Genomic DNA, 16,820 nt, shown 5'->3' with positions numbered 1-16,820 from the left:
GTGTCCAGTTCTGGGCTCCTCAGTACAAGAGGGACACGGAGCTTCTGAAGCGGGGCCAGCGGAGGGCAACCAAGATGATTAGGGGACGGGAGCATCTCTCTTACGAGAAAAAGCTAAGCGAGCGGAGCGCGTTCAGCCTCGAGAAAAAACGATCGAGAGGGGACTTTATCAATGTGTATAAATATGTAAGGGCAGGGTGTCGGGAGGATGGAGCCAGGCTCTCCTCGGCGGTGCCGAGCATCAGGACAAGAGGCAGCGGGCAGAAACTGAGGCATAGAAGTTCCACCTGAACATGACGAAGATTCTTTTACTGTGTGAGCGACCGCGCACTGGAACAGGCTGCCCCGAGAGGCTGTGGAGTCTCCCTCACTAGCGATATCCAAGGACCACCTGGACTCGATCCTGTGCCCTGTGCTGCAGGACACCCCAGCCCGAGCAGGGCGGTAGCAGAGGATGCTCCGCTACGGTCCCTCCATCCCGGGCCGCTCCGTGCTGTGCCGCACCCGCCGCCGCCCTGTCGCTCCTTTCCCCCCGCCCGGCAGGAGGTGGAGGCGGTGCCGGGTCGCGCCGCCCTCCGGGGCAGGCGGGGGCGCTGCTCGGCACCGCCCGCCGGGTTCCGGGGCGGCGGTAACCACCCGAAGGGCAGCGGCGGAGCCGCGGCCGCCGACACCGGTGAGCGGGCGGCGGGGCCGGGGCGGCGGGCAGGGACCTTCCCCGGGCGGCCGGTTCGCGGCGGCCGCACCGCGCATAGCTCGGAGCGGGCGGGGACGGGGGCGAGGGGGTTCTCTGGGCTGCGGGACGGGGCGGGAGCGCGCCTGGGGCGCAGTGCCGAGTTGGGGGGTCCCCGCGGGGGCGGTGGGGCCTGGCTTGGCTTGGCTCGGCTCGGCTCGGCCCGGCCCGGTCCGGTCTGGTCTGGCTCGGCTCGTCCCTCCGGCGGGGCCGCTTGTTGTGCGGCCGTTGCCTGACAACGGCGCCGCGATCCGGAACGGGCCGAGCGGCGGTGCTGCATCCCCGCCCCGCCTCGGGGGTCGGTGGCTCCGGGAGCGCCGGGAGATGCTGCCGGGCAGGGAGGGAGGGAGGTGCGAGGCGGGAGCTGCAGGCCAGGGCAGGGACGCTGCTCCGAGCCTGGCGCGCTTGAAGAAATAAACCGGACCTCTGGGTCTGAAAGTTTTCCGAAATTGGTGTCTTTTTGGATCAAAGTACGTGCTCTGGGAAAGCAGACAGACTCTATGGTGGAGGGGAAGTAATTCGCGAAACTTGTTGATCGGTTGTTCAGAGAATGAATTGCCTTCTCTGTTGCGAAAAAGTCGTGTTGCTCTAGTCAGAGTTTATTATTTGTGTGCGTCCAGACCCTGGAATCTTTTGTGCTTATTCAGCCAAGGATTTGAAAGAAACGGCGGTGAAAGGTACAACAAGCAGCACGTCCTGCAGCAGGAGCTCATTCAAGTGCCATTCACAGGGGCCAGTACTGGTTGCTCTGAGACCTGAGAAGGTTTGGGTGAAACTTTGAAAAGTGTTTCTTAATGACACAATCAGTGACAGTACAACCTGTAGGTGCTATTACTAAATGTGGCATATACTTGTTTTTTCAAAGCATTTCCCTCATTGCCAGCCATGCTGCAGTTACTGTCGATGGGAATTGCCATTTTTGCCAGTGTTCCTGACGGTTTTTTAATGTTATGGTAGCACAGAAGAGATGAAGTCTACTTGCTCATACTGATTTTAAATTTTGTGCCTTCTTTACCTGAACAAATAGGAGGAAAAAGGAAAGATTAAAAAGGAGGTCAGTAAACATTGCTGTGGGGGATAAAGTAGCTACACAATACATAGCTAAATACTCTACATAAGATACATGTGCCCATAGATGGTTTGCATACTTTGAATAAAGAGACATGCATTATTAACTCTGGGCATAGATCCAATAAAAATCTCATGTTCAAACTTGACTTAATTGTTCTTAAGTATCTATATGCTTTCTATTGCTTGGTATATTTGCTTAAGTTGAAGACTACTTAGCTGACTCTATTCAGAGTTTCTTCTGTGAAAACTTTCATTTGAGAAGGAAAAAAGGTTATGAAAATCTAAAATGTTCCTGGAAGAAAAAATTACAGAAAAAGTATTTTATGGCATATTTTCAGACAGTAGTTGAATATATAGCAGCAGTATGTTTAATGAATTTGCACTTTGTATAATGCAATATTTTGGGAATGCAAATAATCCAAGATCTGGTTGCAAGAACTAAATGAAAGCTGATAGATTTGTGCTATCAAACATTGTTTTAGAAATAGTATTTGCAAAATATTATGTTTTCCAAAAAGCATGAAAAATATGTTGTTTACACCTTGTAATTTTGTAGGCATATGGTTTAGCCTTGGGTTTTCAGGTGTTCACAGCTTATTCTGACTTTTCCTTTTGCGCAATGTCTCCAAGCTTGGTTTTGAATCTACTACTTTTACTAGTAATTGTAAGGGGCTAGAAGTGCACAAAAGGCATTCAGATGCATTGCTAACCTGAAAATGAATTATTTTGTTTTGTTTTGAAGTGGTGTTACACTGTCAGGCTTTTCCTTGGTGTGTTTGTGCAGTCATGTGAAGACAGTTTGAAGCTGACGGTTCCCTGTGAGTTTCGTGCTGTCACTTCTGAGATAATTCACTGCCTGCCTGGGGGCTGTGGTAGCTCTTTTCTCACACAGAAATGTGTTGTTTCCTTATTATTATTGTGATCAGTCATGATCTTTTCACACGATACAGTAGATGATAAGATTGATTCATATTCAGTAGGATATTTGCTTACATTCTGGTATAGTTTTGGAACTTAGCAGTGTATACATCACACTCAGTTTGTCACTCTTTTGCTTAGAATAATAAGATTTTTTCTTTTTAGTATAATACATTCTTTTTGCCTGTCTCATAAAGTTTACACTCACGCATATTTTAAGATCAACCCAAGCAGAAGGATGTTAAGACACAAAACATCTCGATATTCCTAAGAAGGCTTTGGCCACTTTTCATGGCTATTTAGCTACATTAGAGATATGCTGAATCAACAGTGCCGTCATCTTAGTACTCCCCAAGGCCTGGAATTGCCAGCCTTCTTCACACCAGTCAATGGCCAGTGCAGTTCAACTGTAACTGTTTTGTGTTTGGTTTTTAATTTATTGTGTTGCTCTTTTGAGCAACATGATAGGAGTGCAGAAGGCTGGAAGATTCATTGTGCTCCTCATGCTAAATAGAAAATATACTGCAAATACTTCTTTCTTTATTTGGTAGTACCATTCCCATAGAGTGATTTGGAAACAGTCCTGGAGTTTATAAATGCAATTGTGAAGAGATATAAGAAATAAATATATGTTACAGTCAATGAGCTTTTGGAAAGGCTTCTCACAGTGCCTCCTACATGCAGTAATTTTCCTCTTGGTGATTATGCATCACTGGGTGGGTGATGAGACCAACTTTTAAAATGTTTGGTATGAAAAGTTCCTTCAGCCTTTAGGAATAATTTTTTCATAATTCTTATGTAACCTAATAGGCTAAATAAAATGTACCAGTGCCTGGAAACTTATCCTCTTTTAGATTTCTTTTATCCTTTATGAGTGTGCAAAACTAATGAGATTAAAGATTTAGGACAAATCAGATGTGGGTATTTATTTTTGGAATTGATTGTCCCATATTACCACTAGAAATTGTAAATAGATTGTCCTAGTTCTGCGTCCTTTGGAACAGTATTATAATTTTATATTATGAATCAAACCAGAGAAGTTTAAAGGAGCACATTTTAAGGAATACATTGAGCAAATGTTTTCTTTTAATTAAGTTAGCATGCAGTTGCTTGACTTTATCTGATAAAATTTGGACATTTTTTCTTCTTCTTGTAAGCATTTATCTCAGTCTTTCTGGACACATTATTTTTATGTTTACCTATGTGCTACCTTACTATCTTTGAGGTCGTGGTTTGTTTTTTTTGTTGTTATTATTTTTAAGTTCTTTGATCCTCTTCTTGAAACTGTTTTCTAATACACCTTTATTATTGGCTTAGTGTTTACCTCATACAGTCTGTGGGCTTTAGAAAGATACCAAATTAGCCTCAAAACCCTGCTGTATAGTCTTAGTTTAGATACTGGATCTGATGGGATTGTTCAGGAACCTGCATAAGCAGTCCTTTTGTTAAGTTGTGTGGGTAGCATTACAGTGATTTGAGGATCATAATTCTCTTCTCAGTTTTGTGCTTCTTTTAAGCATGGAATATAACTTAGGGATTTTTTTTATCAATAGGCTTCCAGTGGAGTTGGTGAAAACACTGAATGGAGATTAGGATGAGTGGGCCTGGATGCAGTCATTGTTTTTGGTTTTGTCTTTTCTTTTTTTCCATGTCTACTTAGTATGAAGCTTTGCAGTATTTTTAGTTCTGGTAAGACTATTCTAACAAAGAATATTCAAACTTCTGTACAATATTATCAACATGAATTTGATTGACTTTAATTTTTATTATGTGGTTATCCAGGTGCAGCAATGTGCAATAAATTCCACTAATAAGAAGCTAAAATTTCTGCTCTGAAGGACTTTCCATTAAATAGGCAAGGGGCACAGTTAATGGAAGAGAGGTAGTCAGCTGTTTCTCCCTACTTATTTTCTTGCAGATGAGTGGCTTTCCTGATTCCAAGTCAATGTTTCCTGATATCCCTATTATTACAGAATTGTAGCTGTTCTTACTGCCTCTGCTATTTTAGTGGTACAGGAGATACACTGTTGGTCCCAACTCCAGAAACACTGTGCATGGACTGTGAGTTAGAGAAAAAGATTAGAGAAGTATCTTCACTCTTATAATGTGGAATTTTTATATTTTCTTTCTGCTGCAACATCAAGTAATATCCTCCATGGATGGGTTTCCTGAGGCAAGTGTTCTGTTCACCCAGCAAACATCTTAAGGGTTGTAGTTCTGAGGCACAAACTTGATGATTTTGTAATTACTGTCTTAAGCAACTATAACTGAGCTTTAAATTTAGGAAGTTCTAATGTAAAGGCAGTGTCAAAAGTTCTACCTCTTTTCTGTAACCTTAGAAATGATGGCAGAAGATTTAGACAAATGTATTGAAGAGCACAAGGCCAAGTTTGCACAAGATAAGGCAGAACTTGAAAATGATCCGCCTTACATGGAAATGAGGGTAAGACTATTAAAAAGTTTTCCTGAATTTAAATATTTGTGTTGCTATGCTTGCTTTTACTGTGCTCTCTTAACTGCATTTTTTGTTAAATTTTATATTAAAGTTTTATTTGTTCAAAGTAATTTCTAACATAAATACTTTGTATTTATGTAGATTTTTAAAAACCTGTGTGCCACCAGGCATACAGAGTAAGATTTGTATTTTACAAGTGAGAAAACACGTGTAAATGGCTATCATTGCTCCTTCCCCTCTCCCTAGGGAAGCTGACTAGCAGGGATCTGCTCTCTGCCCACTCTATAGCTTAGTTGTTGGGATGGAAGGTATAAAAATCCTCAAAGTTTCTCATACAGAAACTAGAAAATATAAAAGGAAATTAATAATTAAACGAACTCTGTTCTTATCAAGCTTTTCTTAATTGTCATTTTAATGTGTTCATCCAGCATTACTTTCAATCCCTCTATTCTCCAGTGTAAATAATTATGTTACTAATGTTGTTCTTATATGTTAATATTTCCTTTATCTTGTGATGCAGTAAAGCATTTGTTTTGTTTTTAGAATAAGGAATCAGAGAAGCTTTCTGAGACTCACAAAATGTTAATCTCCATGGCTAAAGAAAATATACCTCCAAATAGTCAAGGGAACTATCCTTTAGGTATGGTATGTTTTTTCATATGTCTTCTAGATTTAAGCACTATTTAACTACCTTGGAGAATTCTTGGGAGGGAATTACTGCTTTGGATCCTTAATTATAAGATGATCATTGTAATTCAAGTGCATAATCATTTTTCAGTCTTTTGAAATTGTATGGAATTTTTGTTTTGCTGTTAGGCTTTTTTTTAAATCAGGAAAATAGAGTAAGCACTTTCTTCTTGTAAAGGTAGTGCCATAAAACCCCCCTCCCCAAGCTGACCAAACAAAAAAAAATCTGCCTGCCAGTCTGTGCTGGGTGATGTGTCCTTTCCTGTTGTATTTGAGTGGAAAAGGCTTGCAAAGTCTATCTTTCATCTGGACTTTACTGCAGAGGGATACATTCCCTGGATAGTTTTCCTTTCAGTCCCTTATCTTAAAATTTCTAGTCCATCTTGGCTAAAATGCTCCCAGTTAAACTAATTTTTTCCTTTCAATGGTAAGCATCTTTCAAATGTTTAGACATTTTAAGCTGCTTGTATTGCTCTGTAATTTTGTTACAATGTAGTCTTTTACTATACACGGGAAGAACAAGGACTTAGTTTTGGTTGAAATCTTAACTAAGTGAAGTGGTTAGATATGTTTTGCTGTGACTATCAGTAACTGTTTTCATTTTATATTGACCTTTTTCTTCTTTTCTCTATGTTCTTAGTGATTTCTGGGTAAAATATGTGTGTGATAGTGTTCTTTTCTCCCTTTCTGTAACATGCCACCTTTCCTTACTTGTCCTGCCATCTCCTTTCTGTGGGCACTGCTGTTTTTGTCTTTAGTTACACTTGAGTAGCTCAGGTTTGTCCTGACAGCTTTATGGCTTTTTTGTGTCCTATTTCTTGTTGATTTCTTTTCTTTCATGTACAGACACTTTGGGTTTGTACCTCATTAATTTTCATACTGTGCCTACTGTAATTCTGGTGTAATTCAGCAGCTTCCACTGGGAGGTGGAACTTGAGCTTGTGAATCTGTGGGTCTGAACTGATCTTAGCTACGTAAATAAAACCATGTGTTTTATAAGGATCTTGTATAAATAGAACTTCCAGCCATCAGCGAGGCAAGCTCTTCAAGAACTTTAGAGGAAAACATCACAAAAAAAAATTTTGAAATGATAATTGAATATTCCTTGCTGCCAGAAGTCATAATGGATAAACTTGATTAGAGGACAGCACTTCAATAAGCATCTATCACACATTTTTGGCAGTTTTATTAGGATCAGCATGTTGTTCCTGGTGTTGATAATTCTTTGCTTAACAGTGAAAACATATGATACAGAAAATAGAACACAATAGGTAGTATCCCACTGCCTGACAGTGACAGACCATTACTGAACAGTTAAACTAATTTAGTATTACAATAATTTTATCTCTTGTTGGCGAGCTTTAATAACTTGTCATGTTGTGTGTGTTATTATAAATTTGACTTAACTGTAGACATCTAAATATAGTAACCCAATGAAGTACAGATGAGGGGCATTCAGGTGGTCTTAAATGAAAAGCAACAAGTAGATATTGCCATGCCATGGTTTAATCCCAACTGGCAACAGACACCACAGAGCCACTCGCTCACTCCCCACCAGCAAGGTTGGGGGAGAGAATCAAAGGAGTAAAAGTGAAAAAACTCATGGGTTGAAATAAAAGCAGTTTAATAATTGGGGAAAAAAAAGTAATGAAAAGGAAAGTAACAAAGAGAAAGAAATAAACCCCAAGAAAACCAAGTGATACAAATGCAAACCAGCAACTGACCAGTGCCCAGCCAGTCCTCAATGTCACGGGTGAGAGTGGAAGGCTTTGGCAAAATTTAGTAAAGAAGTCCTGCCACTGAGTCACGAGGTGCAAAGAGTAGCCAATATTACACTCAGATTTTGTCAGTGGTTTAAATTTAAGGAATTATAGAGGTGTTATTGAACCACCTTTGTCCTGCAGGTTTTAATGATGGCAAACTGAGAATGTTTATATAAAATTAATCTTTTTTGTTACAAATGATCAGACAAAAGATCTGAATCAGTATTATTTACTACGTAATATAAATGCTGAAGCTACTAGGATAGTATCGAACAGTGTACTATATTGAAGCAACTATTTTAAAGCTAGTAAAAAGAAATAATTATTAAGTAGAGATTTGATGTAACTTGCCCATACCAATGCTCGTGGGGAGATCCCTTTGGCTTCACCTCGAGGAGTATCCCTGACAGGTGTCCCCAGCCCAAGGGAGGAATCTCCACACACATACCCCAAGAAGGGTTATGTTAGAAGAACCTGACTCTGTGAAAGGAGGCTGGACTTCTGTAGTATAAAGTGGTAGAGTGCTAGTCACAAATTTACAGGCCAGCCACCAGCTTATCTTTGGTATCCAACTTCTAAAAGCAGGATGTGTGCTTGGAGTTTGGCAGATCAGGCTGGTTTTAGCATAATTCAACACCAGAAATATTATCATGCCACCACGGGTAACTCACCACGGAGCTGGCATGATAGTTCAATTGTTTGTGTTCTCTGACCAGATTCTGGGCCTTTTGGGGGCAGGGCCTCCTGCCACACTCGAGCAGCAGCCCCACCAGCCTGCCTACTAGTGTTACTGCTGAGCATGGTGCTGTAGGGTGTGGGATATCCGTATGGTCACCTGGAGGAGTCAGCTGTCCCAGCAGTGTCCCCTCCCAGCTCCTTGTGCACCCTCAGCCTGCTCGCTGGTGCTCAGCAATAACAAAAACATCCCTCTGTTTCCAGCACAAATCCAAAACACAGCACCATAACCAGCTCCCCAGCACTTTCTATGATAGCAGTGTGGGTGCTGAAGTGGAAGGTTGTTGATATTATTGGCTAGCTCTGCTTTAAAGCAGTGCCATTTCCTGTGGATTAAATCAAATGGGACTCGTTCCTTGGTAGCCACTAGGTGTATTCTATAGTTCTGGCAGTACTGTTGAGATTCAGATGGAATGAAGTGACAGTTATTTCTCAGCATTAAATGCATCGTGTTTATGTAAAAATGCATTTTAAATCTTACCTATTTTTTTTAAATTGTCCATGTCTTATATGTGATTAACAGAATATGATTGCTACAGCAAATGCAGAATAAACAAAACCAGAAAACCATTAAAAAAGAAAGTGTATTTCTTACTCTGACGGAAGAATTCAGACAAGTAGTGCACAAAATTAGGATGAATGTATTTTAACTGGAGTAGTTTTGCTTTGCTAGGCTCTCCTAGGATGTTTCTGAAATGAGTAGTTCTCAAATATCCCCCAGATCACTACCCATAATTGTTATCTCAGTGCTTTTCTGGTGCCCAAGAAAAGGTCTTCTATAACAAAATTAAACACTCTTTTGTTTGAGTACTTCACATATTTGAGTCAAAGCACTTGATTCTCACTCCTTTTATTTTGATACTGAATTTTACTGTCATCTCAAAATTACTGAATGAATCTTTGCTCTGACCTGAGAGTAGCTTTTGATCTTTTTCTTGTTTTTCTATAACTAATTCAAAAATAATTCACGTGAAAATAAAAGGCAAAAGCAAGTAGCTGAAACAAACCATTTCCTCTTCTCCATTCTATTGTTCTTTGCACTTAACCCTCTTCTGAGGGTTGAAATGGTGTGTTATTTTTTTAAACAGAACTCACAGAACTTACCTTGTGTGCAGAATTAGGAGAAAAGTGTATTGCAGGTTGGAGAAGAAGCTCCTGTGCAGATTTTGATTAGTAGTTGAACTGTGGAAGCTGTTTCAGAATAGCACACGACACACTGAATCGCATGCCCGGCCTAACAAACTACCATGCAATACATTGGGAGTGATGTCACAGAAAATCTTAAATAACCCTCTATTCCCTCTTACTCCTTGCTGTTAATTTTATATAGCTCACAAGATGTAGAAATGCTTTTAGAGAAACCATATGAAATAATAAAGAAAACTCTCATCCAACAGTTATAATCTTTATCTCTCATTGTGTTTGTGGCATTCACTGGCTCTCTCTGCAGGGTGGTGGAAGTGACTGCAGGGGTGGCCTTATGGGGTAGAGAATGTTTCTTGCAAAGTACTTTAAAATGTATTTTGTGAACAGCAAACAGCATGCACAGCATTATATTTTTAATTTAGCAACTGTTAGGAGACCAGATAGTAATCTGAGAAAAGTACTAATGTGCTTTGGGTCTACTACAATTAAAAGCATTGAAGTGGAAAGAAAAATTATTATTATCATCATGTGGTCAGAATCCTTCTGCTTGTGTGGAAGCCAACATATTTTCCACATGCTTCATGCTAAACAACTTTTGGTTGTGAATTATGTTTTCTATTGTGTGTTATGCACAGCTTAAAATATCAGATTAATTTCGAAACTAACATGTCAAAGCAGATTTCTTCTGAAACACACGCTGACAAAAGAAATATGTACAATATTTAGGTTATGTTGTACTCTTGGTCAAACTATTCGTATAAATTCAGTTTATGCTGCTTTTTTCCTTTTCTTTAGTGAAGAATAAAAGCACAAGGATAGAGAAAAGCTGATATCCAAATACCTATCCATTTTTTTATGCTTTCCATACAACTACTCCTACATACGACTAGTTTTTTAGGCTGTTTTGTAGTTACTGGTTGCATAATTAATATTTTTTATTGCTTCTGTCTAGTAAGATCCACATGTAGCTTTTGCAGGATGTGCTTTGCATTGGTGCAAAACAGTAAATGTGATGTTTAATGGTGTTGAACTTTCAGGTGACTATGGCATGAGTTTACCTCTTGGAGAAGAATATGAACGAAAAAAGCATAAACTCAAAGAGGAACTTAGAGAAGATTATAGGCGGTATCTTTCTCAGGTAAAGCTGCTTGACTGGCTGCTTGACTTTAGTGAGCTTCTTAAAATGATTCATTTAATTGAATGGAAATTACTGATATCTGTACAATATTTTTATAAGAAGTCACTCATTATGGGCAGTGGCTCATTTCGAAGTCTCGGGTAAAAGTAATTTGAAAATGTTACCTGTAGGAGGGGATCTCATTGCCATGAGACTACATATTACTTAGTACACTTTATTCTGAATATTTTATTTATTTGCCTTTACTTCTTCCTTAGTTTTTTTGCTTAATTTAAAATCTGTTACTTCCCTAAGTACTTCTGTGGTCTGTAGTTGGGGTAAGAATTGTTCTATCATTAATATGACTCCATTCAACAGCTTCTTTTCAATTTTAGAAAGAAAAAAATCTTTGATGTTCTGAATAACGTGATTTACTAAATGTCACAGTCAATTTAAAATTGAAATTATATGTATGAAATGTCATTGTCTTGGGAATAGTCTGTATCTCCTCTTCATGAGACAGAAAAAATAAGGAACCAAGTGATTTCTGTTGTATGAAAATGCTATTTATCAGTGTCTTTAGTGTCTTTAGTTCTTAAAATGAAAAAATGGATTTGCTCTAAGAAAGGAAGGATTTTTGTTAAAACATATAATTTCGAATGAAAAACTCTTTTTGAATAGTATCTTCTCCCTGACTTTTAGGGTATTTCACAGGCAAAAAGAAAGGTAGGGTGCCTGCAATATCATTTTTTTCCTTTCAAATTAGTTGCTTTTTGCTTTGTTTGAAAGCTTTATGCTCTTGGAATTAAGAAATCATTACTGTTTTTTGTGCTTTGTTTTTGTGCATGCTGTAGTGATTAGTTGTGACTAACAGCATTGTTTGCTTTGTGCAGAATGATTAGTTATATTTATTATTTCTCATTAGTAATATTTTAAAACACTTATTGATTTCCTTTTCCCTTTGCAGTTGCTATTGTTGCTGCCTAATGCTGACTCTACAATGGTTTTTATTTTAGTAGACATTTGCTTCCAGGCTTATCAGTTACACAGATATTAAGGGTTCAGATATTTTTTTTTTTAATTGATGTACATCCTGTCTAAAGCTGGAATAAAGGAGTAACCTCTGAACTGTTAGAGTGTGTCATCACAACCAGAGTCAGGGCTTTCTTCTTCCCTCTCACAATCATCAGTGCTGCTTAGGGAAGGAGCAGAGCCAGTTATGCAGCACCCAGTGGCCTGAATGCAAGAATACAAGTATCGTGAGGAAAAATAAAATTATTTTTTAATTATTTACATCATTATACTGTCACATATCTATAATTTTCAAACTTGAAATTGTTAGTCAGATGAAGCAAATTCAGTAAAGTAGGAGGAAGTAACATGGTAGAAACACAACCTGCTGATTTTTCTGGGCCTTTGAATAACAAAGTAGAATTTGTGAATAGCAATAGCAACAGCAGAATAAAATGCCATCTTAACCTCTGGCCAAAATGATGCTTATGTAATTGGTGCTTCTTGCTTAATCTTTAAAGTCCAGATTATTTGCAAAGTTAGAATATTGTTCTAACACTTAATGTTTTCATAATTATCACCGAAGTACCCCAAAAATACATCTTTTACATTAACTTCTGGTGTTCTATTCTCAGCTGTACTCCAGTTTTGCAAACCACAAGAGTGGGTTTTTTTAATGTAATACATGTTAGGTATATTAAGCTTGTAAGGGCTGAGGAAGAGGTAGGATAACAATCTCTAATTTCTCTCTCAATCTATGATTTCTTTTTCCCACCTAAATCCATAGTGCAACTTTTAGCAGCTCTTGCGGTGATAAATTTTTTTGTTAATAACTTGCTTAGTCTTGCTTATCAGAGAAATGCAGTTTCCATATCAACTTCTTATTTTTGGAAAATAACATCAGAGATAATCTCTAGAGATGTCTTAAAAATGTGTGAAAATAATTACCTAATAATGAGGATTACGATGTATTTACTTTTTCTAGTAACATTGTTTTTTCCAAACTAGGCTAGTTGTCTCAGTGCTTGAATGTTTGCATGGTTATTAAATCCTGTAAATTTTCCAATATGTGAAATACAAGTCATAATCATAGAATCATAGAATCGATTGGGTTGGAAAAGACCTCCGAGATCATCAAGTCCAACCCTTGGTCCAAATCCAGTCCATTTACCAGATCATGGCACTCAGTGCCACGGCCAATCCTCAGTTTAAAAACCTCCAGGGATGGTGAATCTACCACCTCTCTGGGCAGGCCATTCCAATGCCTGATTACTCTCTCTGGAATTTTTTTCTGATCTCCAACTTAAATTTCCCCTGGCAGAGCTTGAGCCTGTGCCCCCTTGTCCTATTGCTGAGTGCCTGGGAGAAGAGACTAACCCCCACCTGGCTGGAACTTCCCTTCAGGTAGTTCTAGACAGTGATGAGGTCACCTCTGAGCCTTCTCTTCTCCAGGCTAAACAACCCCAGCTCCCTCAGCCTCTCCCCATAGGGCTTGTGCTCCAGTCCCTTCACCAGCCTTGTTGCTCTTCTCAATGATGCAGTTTTGTACTGGAACAGTTGGAGCTCTTACTTCTTGACATTTCTCCAAGCTTTTAAGTGTCACTACGACATAGATAATGGCAGGAAACTGTGCTTGTGAATACCATATCTCACCCATTCCCCTCTTCAACCCATGCCACACAAAGAGATGATCTTTTTGTTAAAGATAATCGGATTTATGAAACACAGATGATTGACTGAGAATGGCCTGGGGATGCTTTTAGTAAATGGGTGAGGAGTGAGAAGCTGCTTGACCTGGAAGCCAAGGACCTGCTCCAGCATTGGTGTTCGGTTGGAAAGGCAACTACTTTGACTTGCTGCACAGCCCAGTTCCCAAGCTGTGACCCAGGGATCTGTATGGAGCAACAACATAGTGTTTTGGATGGAAAGTTCAGTTCTGAAGGTGACTGATGGTCCGTAAGGAATTACAAGATTTGGTGATGGGTCATTATCCTGAAAAGTTTCGGAACTGCTGGTATAGAAAACACTGTTGAGATAAGAGATGTGACTGTGCTACTGTTAGCATGGATTCTTGTCTGTTAAAGTAAGAGTTAGACATAAGTTTTCTGCAGTTAGGAAAAGCAGCTTTTCATCTTAAGTAAGGTATTGTCTTGGAAAACTCCTCTTATGCTTGTGCAAATGCTTGTGCTTATGCTACAGAAGAACTCAGGGGGGTTTCTTTGAATAAAAACAGGAGTTTTTTAATATACTGAGACTAACTTATGCAATACTTCAAGTAGTGTAACAGGGAAGAAGTGACAAACACTTTCAAACTCAAGCTTAAAACTTGACATTTACTTCCTGCATTCCTTGACTTCATTTGTGTGTTCCATGAACATCCTGCGTTTTCAAAGCATTGTCTTCAGTCTTTATTCCACTAAATTGCTTAAATTAATTTCAGAAAATGTAAATGCAACTATTTAGTGAATAAGATTTAGTATTTTAAAATATATTGAATAGTTTTAAATTTCTTTTTAATGTAGAAAAATTACCTGGCTACTGGTGAAGTAGATCCATATACTCAGGGAGTATCTCTTCCTATTGATGAGCGAAGATCTGCCAAGGTAAATATATGAAGGAAATTAAGTAAATTGAGTATAAGTTGAAAATGAACCTGAATGTTTAAAGTGTTGTGGAAAAGGTATTTCCATTTAATTTTTTTTTGTTTGGTTGTTTGTTTTGCTTCAGTTTCTTTTTTACACAATTGAATGTTTTTGGAGGTGGTCATTAGGATAATTTTCAGAAAGTCAAGTCTTTACGTTTTGTTGGTTGTTTTTTCTTTTTTTTTGTCATTTATTCCTAGCTTACTTGTACTCAACTTTTCATGATTAGATGTGTAATTCCATAGTGATAGTAGTTTGGGGCCTGCTACTTCTGATCCACACCTTCAGGGCACGGGGTGTATTCCAAACCTCTAGGGGTTGTGCTTGGGTTTTGTTCAGCAATAAATATTGATCTGATAAAGAACGTTGTTTTGTTGGAATTGTATATGCCTTTCTAAGTTATTGCTCTTCTTATTGCAGCATGGGGATTGTTTTAAAAATATTTGCTTGTAGGTGTTTCTACAGTGATGTTTTTACCAGTTCCTACCAGCACTGAAGGAAATGTGCTTTCTGCTATGCACAATTTCCCTTGATGTCTTTTGCTTATATTTGACCTTTCTGCTTATCCTCACAGGCTTTTTCTTTTTTTAACATGAATCAGGGAATCTAAATAAAAGCTGATCTGGTATTTCACATATTGCCTGCTGTTAATAGAGGGATCTTCCCAATTTCATATCTTTCTTTGAGAGTACAGATGCTAATTTGTTTTATAAAAGGAGTGCACATTCTCTTACTGCATTTAGCCCCCTTGATCTCCTGAAGGTTTCTTAACAGTTTATGATCTTGCTTTCTTTTGTTGGAGAAGGACATCAGCCATAAAAGTCTTCCTGCTCTTGGAGGTTCATGGGGGTTTGATTATGAAAGTGCAACATGCACATGTGGATTTTCTGAACCTCTGATCCATTCCTGTGTTGTATGGTATGATTCTGTAAAAGCCTAGATCAGTCTTACAGGGGTCATCTCTCCTCATGCCCTCCTGCTGTTGGTCTTATATTCCCAGTTGTTTTCTTATGTGTGCTTGTAAATTGATCCAGGAAGTTGAATCAGCAGAAACATCGTAATTTGTCAAAATTTTTGCTGATTCCACAAATGCCACTGTTTGGTTGTTAGGATTAACGGAGATGCAAGGCAGAGAATACAAACTGTTGTTGAAGAAGGATCAGACATTTGCACTCCTGGGAGTTTGTGTTTGGGGTTTTTTTTTGTTGTCTAGTTTTTGTTTTCATTTTTGTTTTCGTTTTTGTTTTCATTTTTGTTTTGTTTTTGTTTTATTTTGTTTCTTTTAACCCATGTTTACTTGAAGTGGCACTGTTGCCCTGTGTTTGGGATTAGCTGTCTATGTAATCTGATACGAGACTTCTGTTATGGGATGTGCTGGTCTTGCCCTTGCTGTGCTTACTTATACTTTCCTCCTCTCTTGTGGTGATTTGACAATATGAGGAGACAGGTGAGAACTCAAACAAAGTGAAAATTGCTCTTATGGGAAAGCCCCAAATTCCAAGTTATATGAGTGTAAAAAGGAGACAGCAAGAATGAGATGTTCCAAATGGGGGAGGGACTCCTTCTCAGTGGCCACGTGCACTTGTGCTGAGTTTGTGTTAGCTTCAGGTTCTAATGGACTTTGTATTGACCCTTGCAAGTATGTGTGCTGAGAAATAAAGTGTCATTGATAAATTCTGTGAAAATTAAAGACGTATTGGAACTGGGAGCATCTGATCATTTATGGCTTTATATCGTAGTAGCTCAGCATTTGTTGAGATTGTACAGTTGTGTTGTATCCTTTTTACACTTTTTACCCATTTATTGCTGTTGCAGAACCTAGAAGCCACCAGAAGATGTCACACAGTGCCCTGCTAAACAGTTGGCCTCTGGGCAGATAGTGATGAGAGGTTAACATTTGCATTTTGGTTTCCTTTATTAGGTCAAATGTGCAGTCACACAGCATATTAAATTTTCTACTGAGTGTTTTGCAACCTGGTAAAGACAAGGCTTGTTTTTCAGCTTTGGAAAATGCCTCTCAGGCAGCTTTCATGGCTGGCTGAATGTTTTATATATGTTTATATATGTTTATATATGTTTATATATGTTTATATATATGTTTATGTCACTGTTAGAAAAACTATAGACAAAATTTTTGGAAGAAAGCAAAAATCAACCCAAATAATTTTGGGGACCATTAGTATAACTTGCAAAACTATTACTAGTCTGGTATTTCCATGGTGTTTGAGGTATAGATTATTTTTGTTTGACATTTGTTCAGGAGAAAGTAAATTTATCTGTAATACTCAGATTTTTTTAATACCTTTTGCTTTTTTCATTGGAAAATGCTGCAGTGGAAAAGAGCATGATTTGTAATGTTGGAATATAATTCTCTTTTTTCATGTATATGATGGTTGGAATGAGGTAGTATAACAGATGTTTCATGCTCTAAGCATAAGGTACTGATATCCAAAAATAACGTAAATGAGAGTTTGCTTTGTCTGGAGACTTGTATTTCATATTCTGTTAGGCTGTTGATGTACAATTCATGCATATTTTAGACCTGA

The 16,820-nt window shown here is 38.7% G+C and overlaps 1 protein-coding gene across 9 annotated transcripts in view; it reads left to right on the top strand.

Annotated features, from left to right (window-relative positions):
* The first annotated feature begins 600 nt into the window (after positions 1-600).
* The window catches only part of CSPP1 (centrosome and spindle pole associated protein 1), a 63,499-nt gene continuing 47,279 nt past the window's right edge, over positions 601-16,820 (top strand). For 6 of the 9 annotated variants that reach the window (XM_071554406.1, XM_071554402.1, XM_071554407.1 and 3 more), the window contains exons 1-6: positions 601-672; positions 5,058-5,161; positions 5,717-5,813; positions 10,542-10,642; positions 11,324-11,347; positions 14,155-14,235. In XM_071554406.1, coding sequence (XP_071410507.1) covers positions 5,060-5,161; positions 5,717-5,813; positions 10,542-10,642; positions 11,324-11,347; positions 14,155-14,235 — 405 coding nt within the window. In that variant the 5' untranslated portion in view covers positions 601-672; positions 5,058-5,059. Of the gene's footprint in view, positions 673-5,057; positions 5,162-5,716; positions 5,814-10,541; positions 10,643-11,323; positions 11,348-13,175; positions 13,575-14,154; positions 14,236-16,820 lie in introns of those variants that run through there. The other 3 variants (XM_071554409.1, XM_071554404.1, XM_071554408.1) reach the window with 2 other exon arrangements.

Source organism: Pithys albifrons, chromosome 4, assembly GCF_047495875.1.
Source record: "Pithys albifrons albifrons isolate INPA30051 chromosome 4, PitAlb_v1, whole genome shotgun sequence".
Taxonomy (NCBI): Eukaryota; Metazoa; Chordata; class Aves; order Passeriformes; family Thamnophilidae; genus Pithys; species Pithys albifrons.
This window is presented reverse-complemented; position numbering and strand designations above follow the sequence as displayed.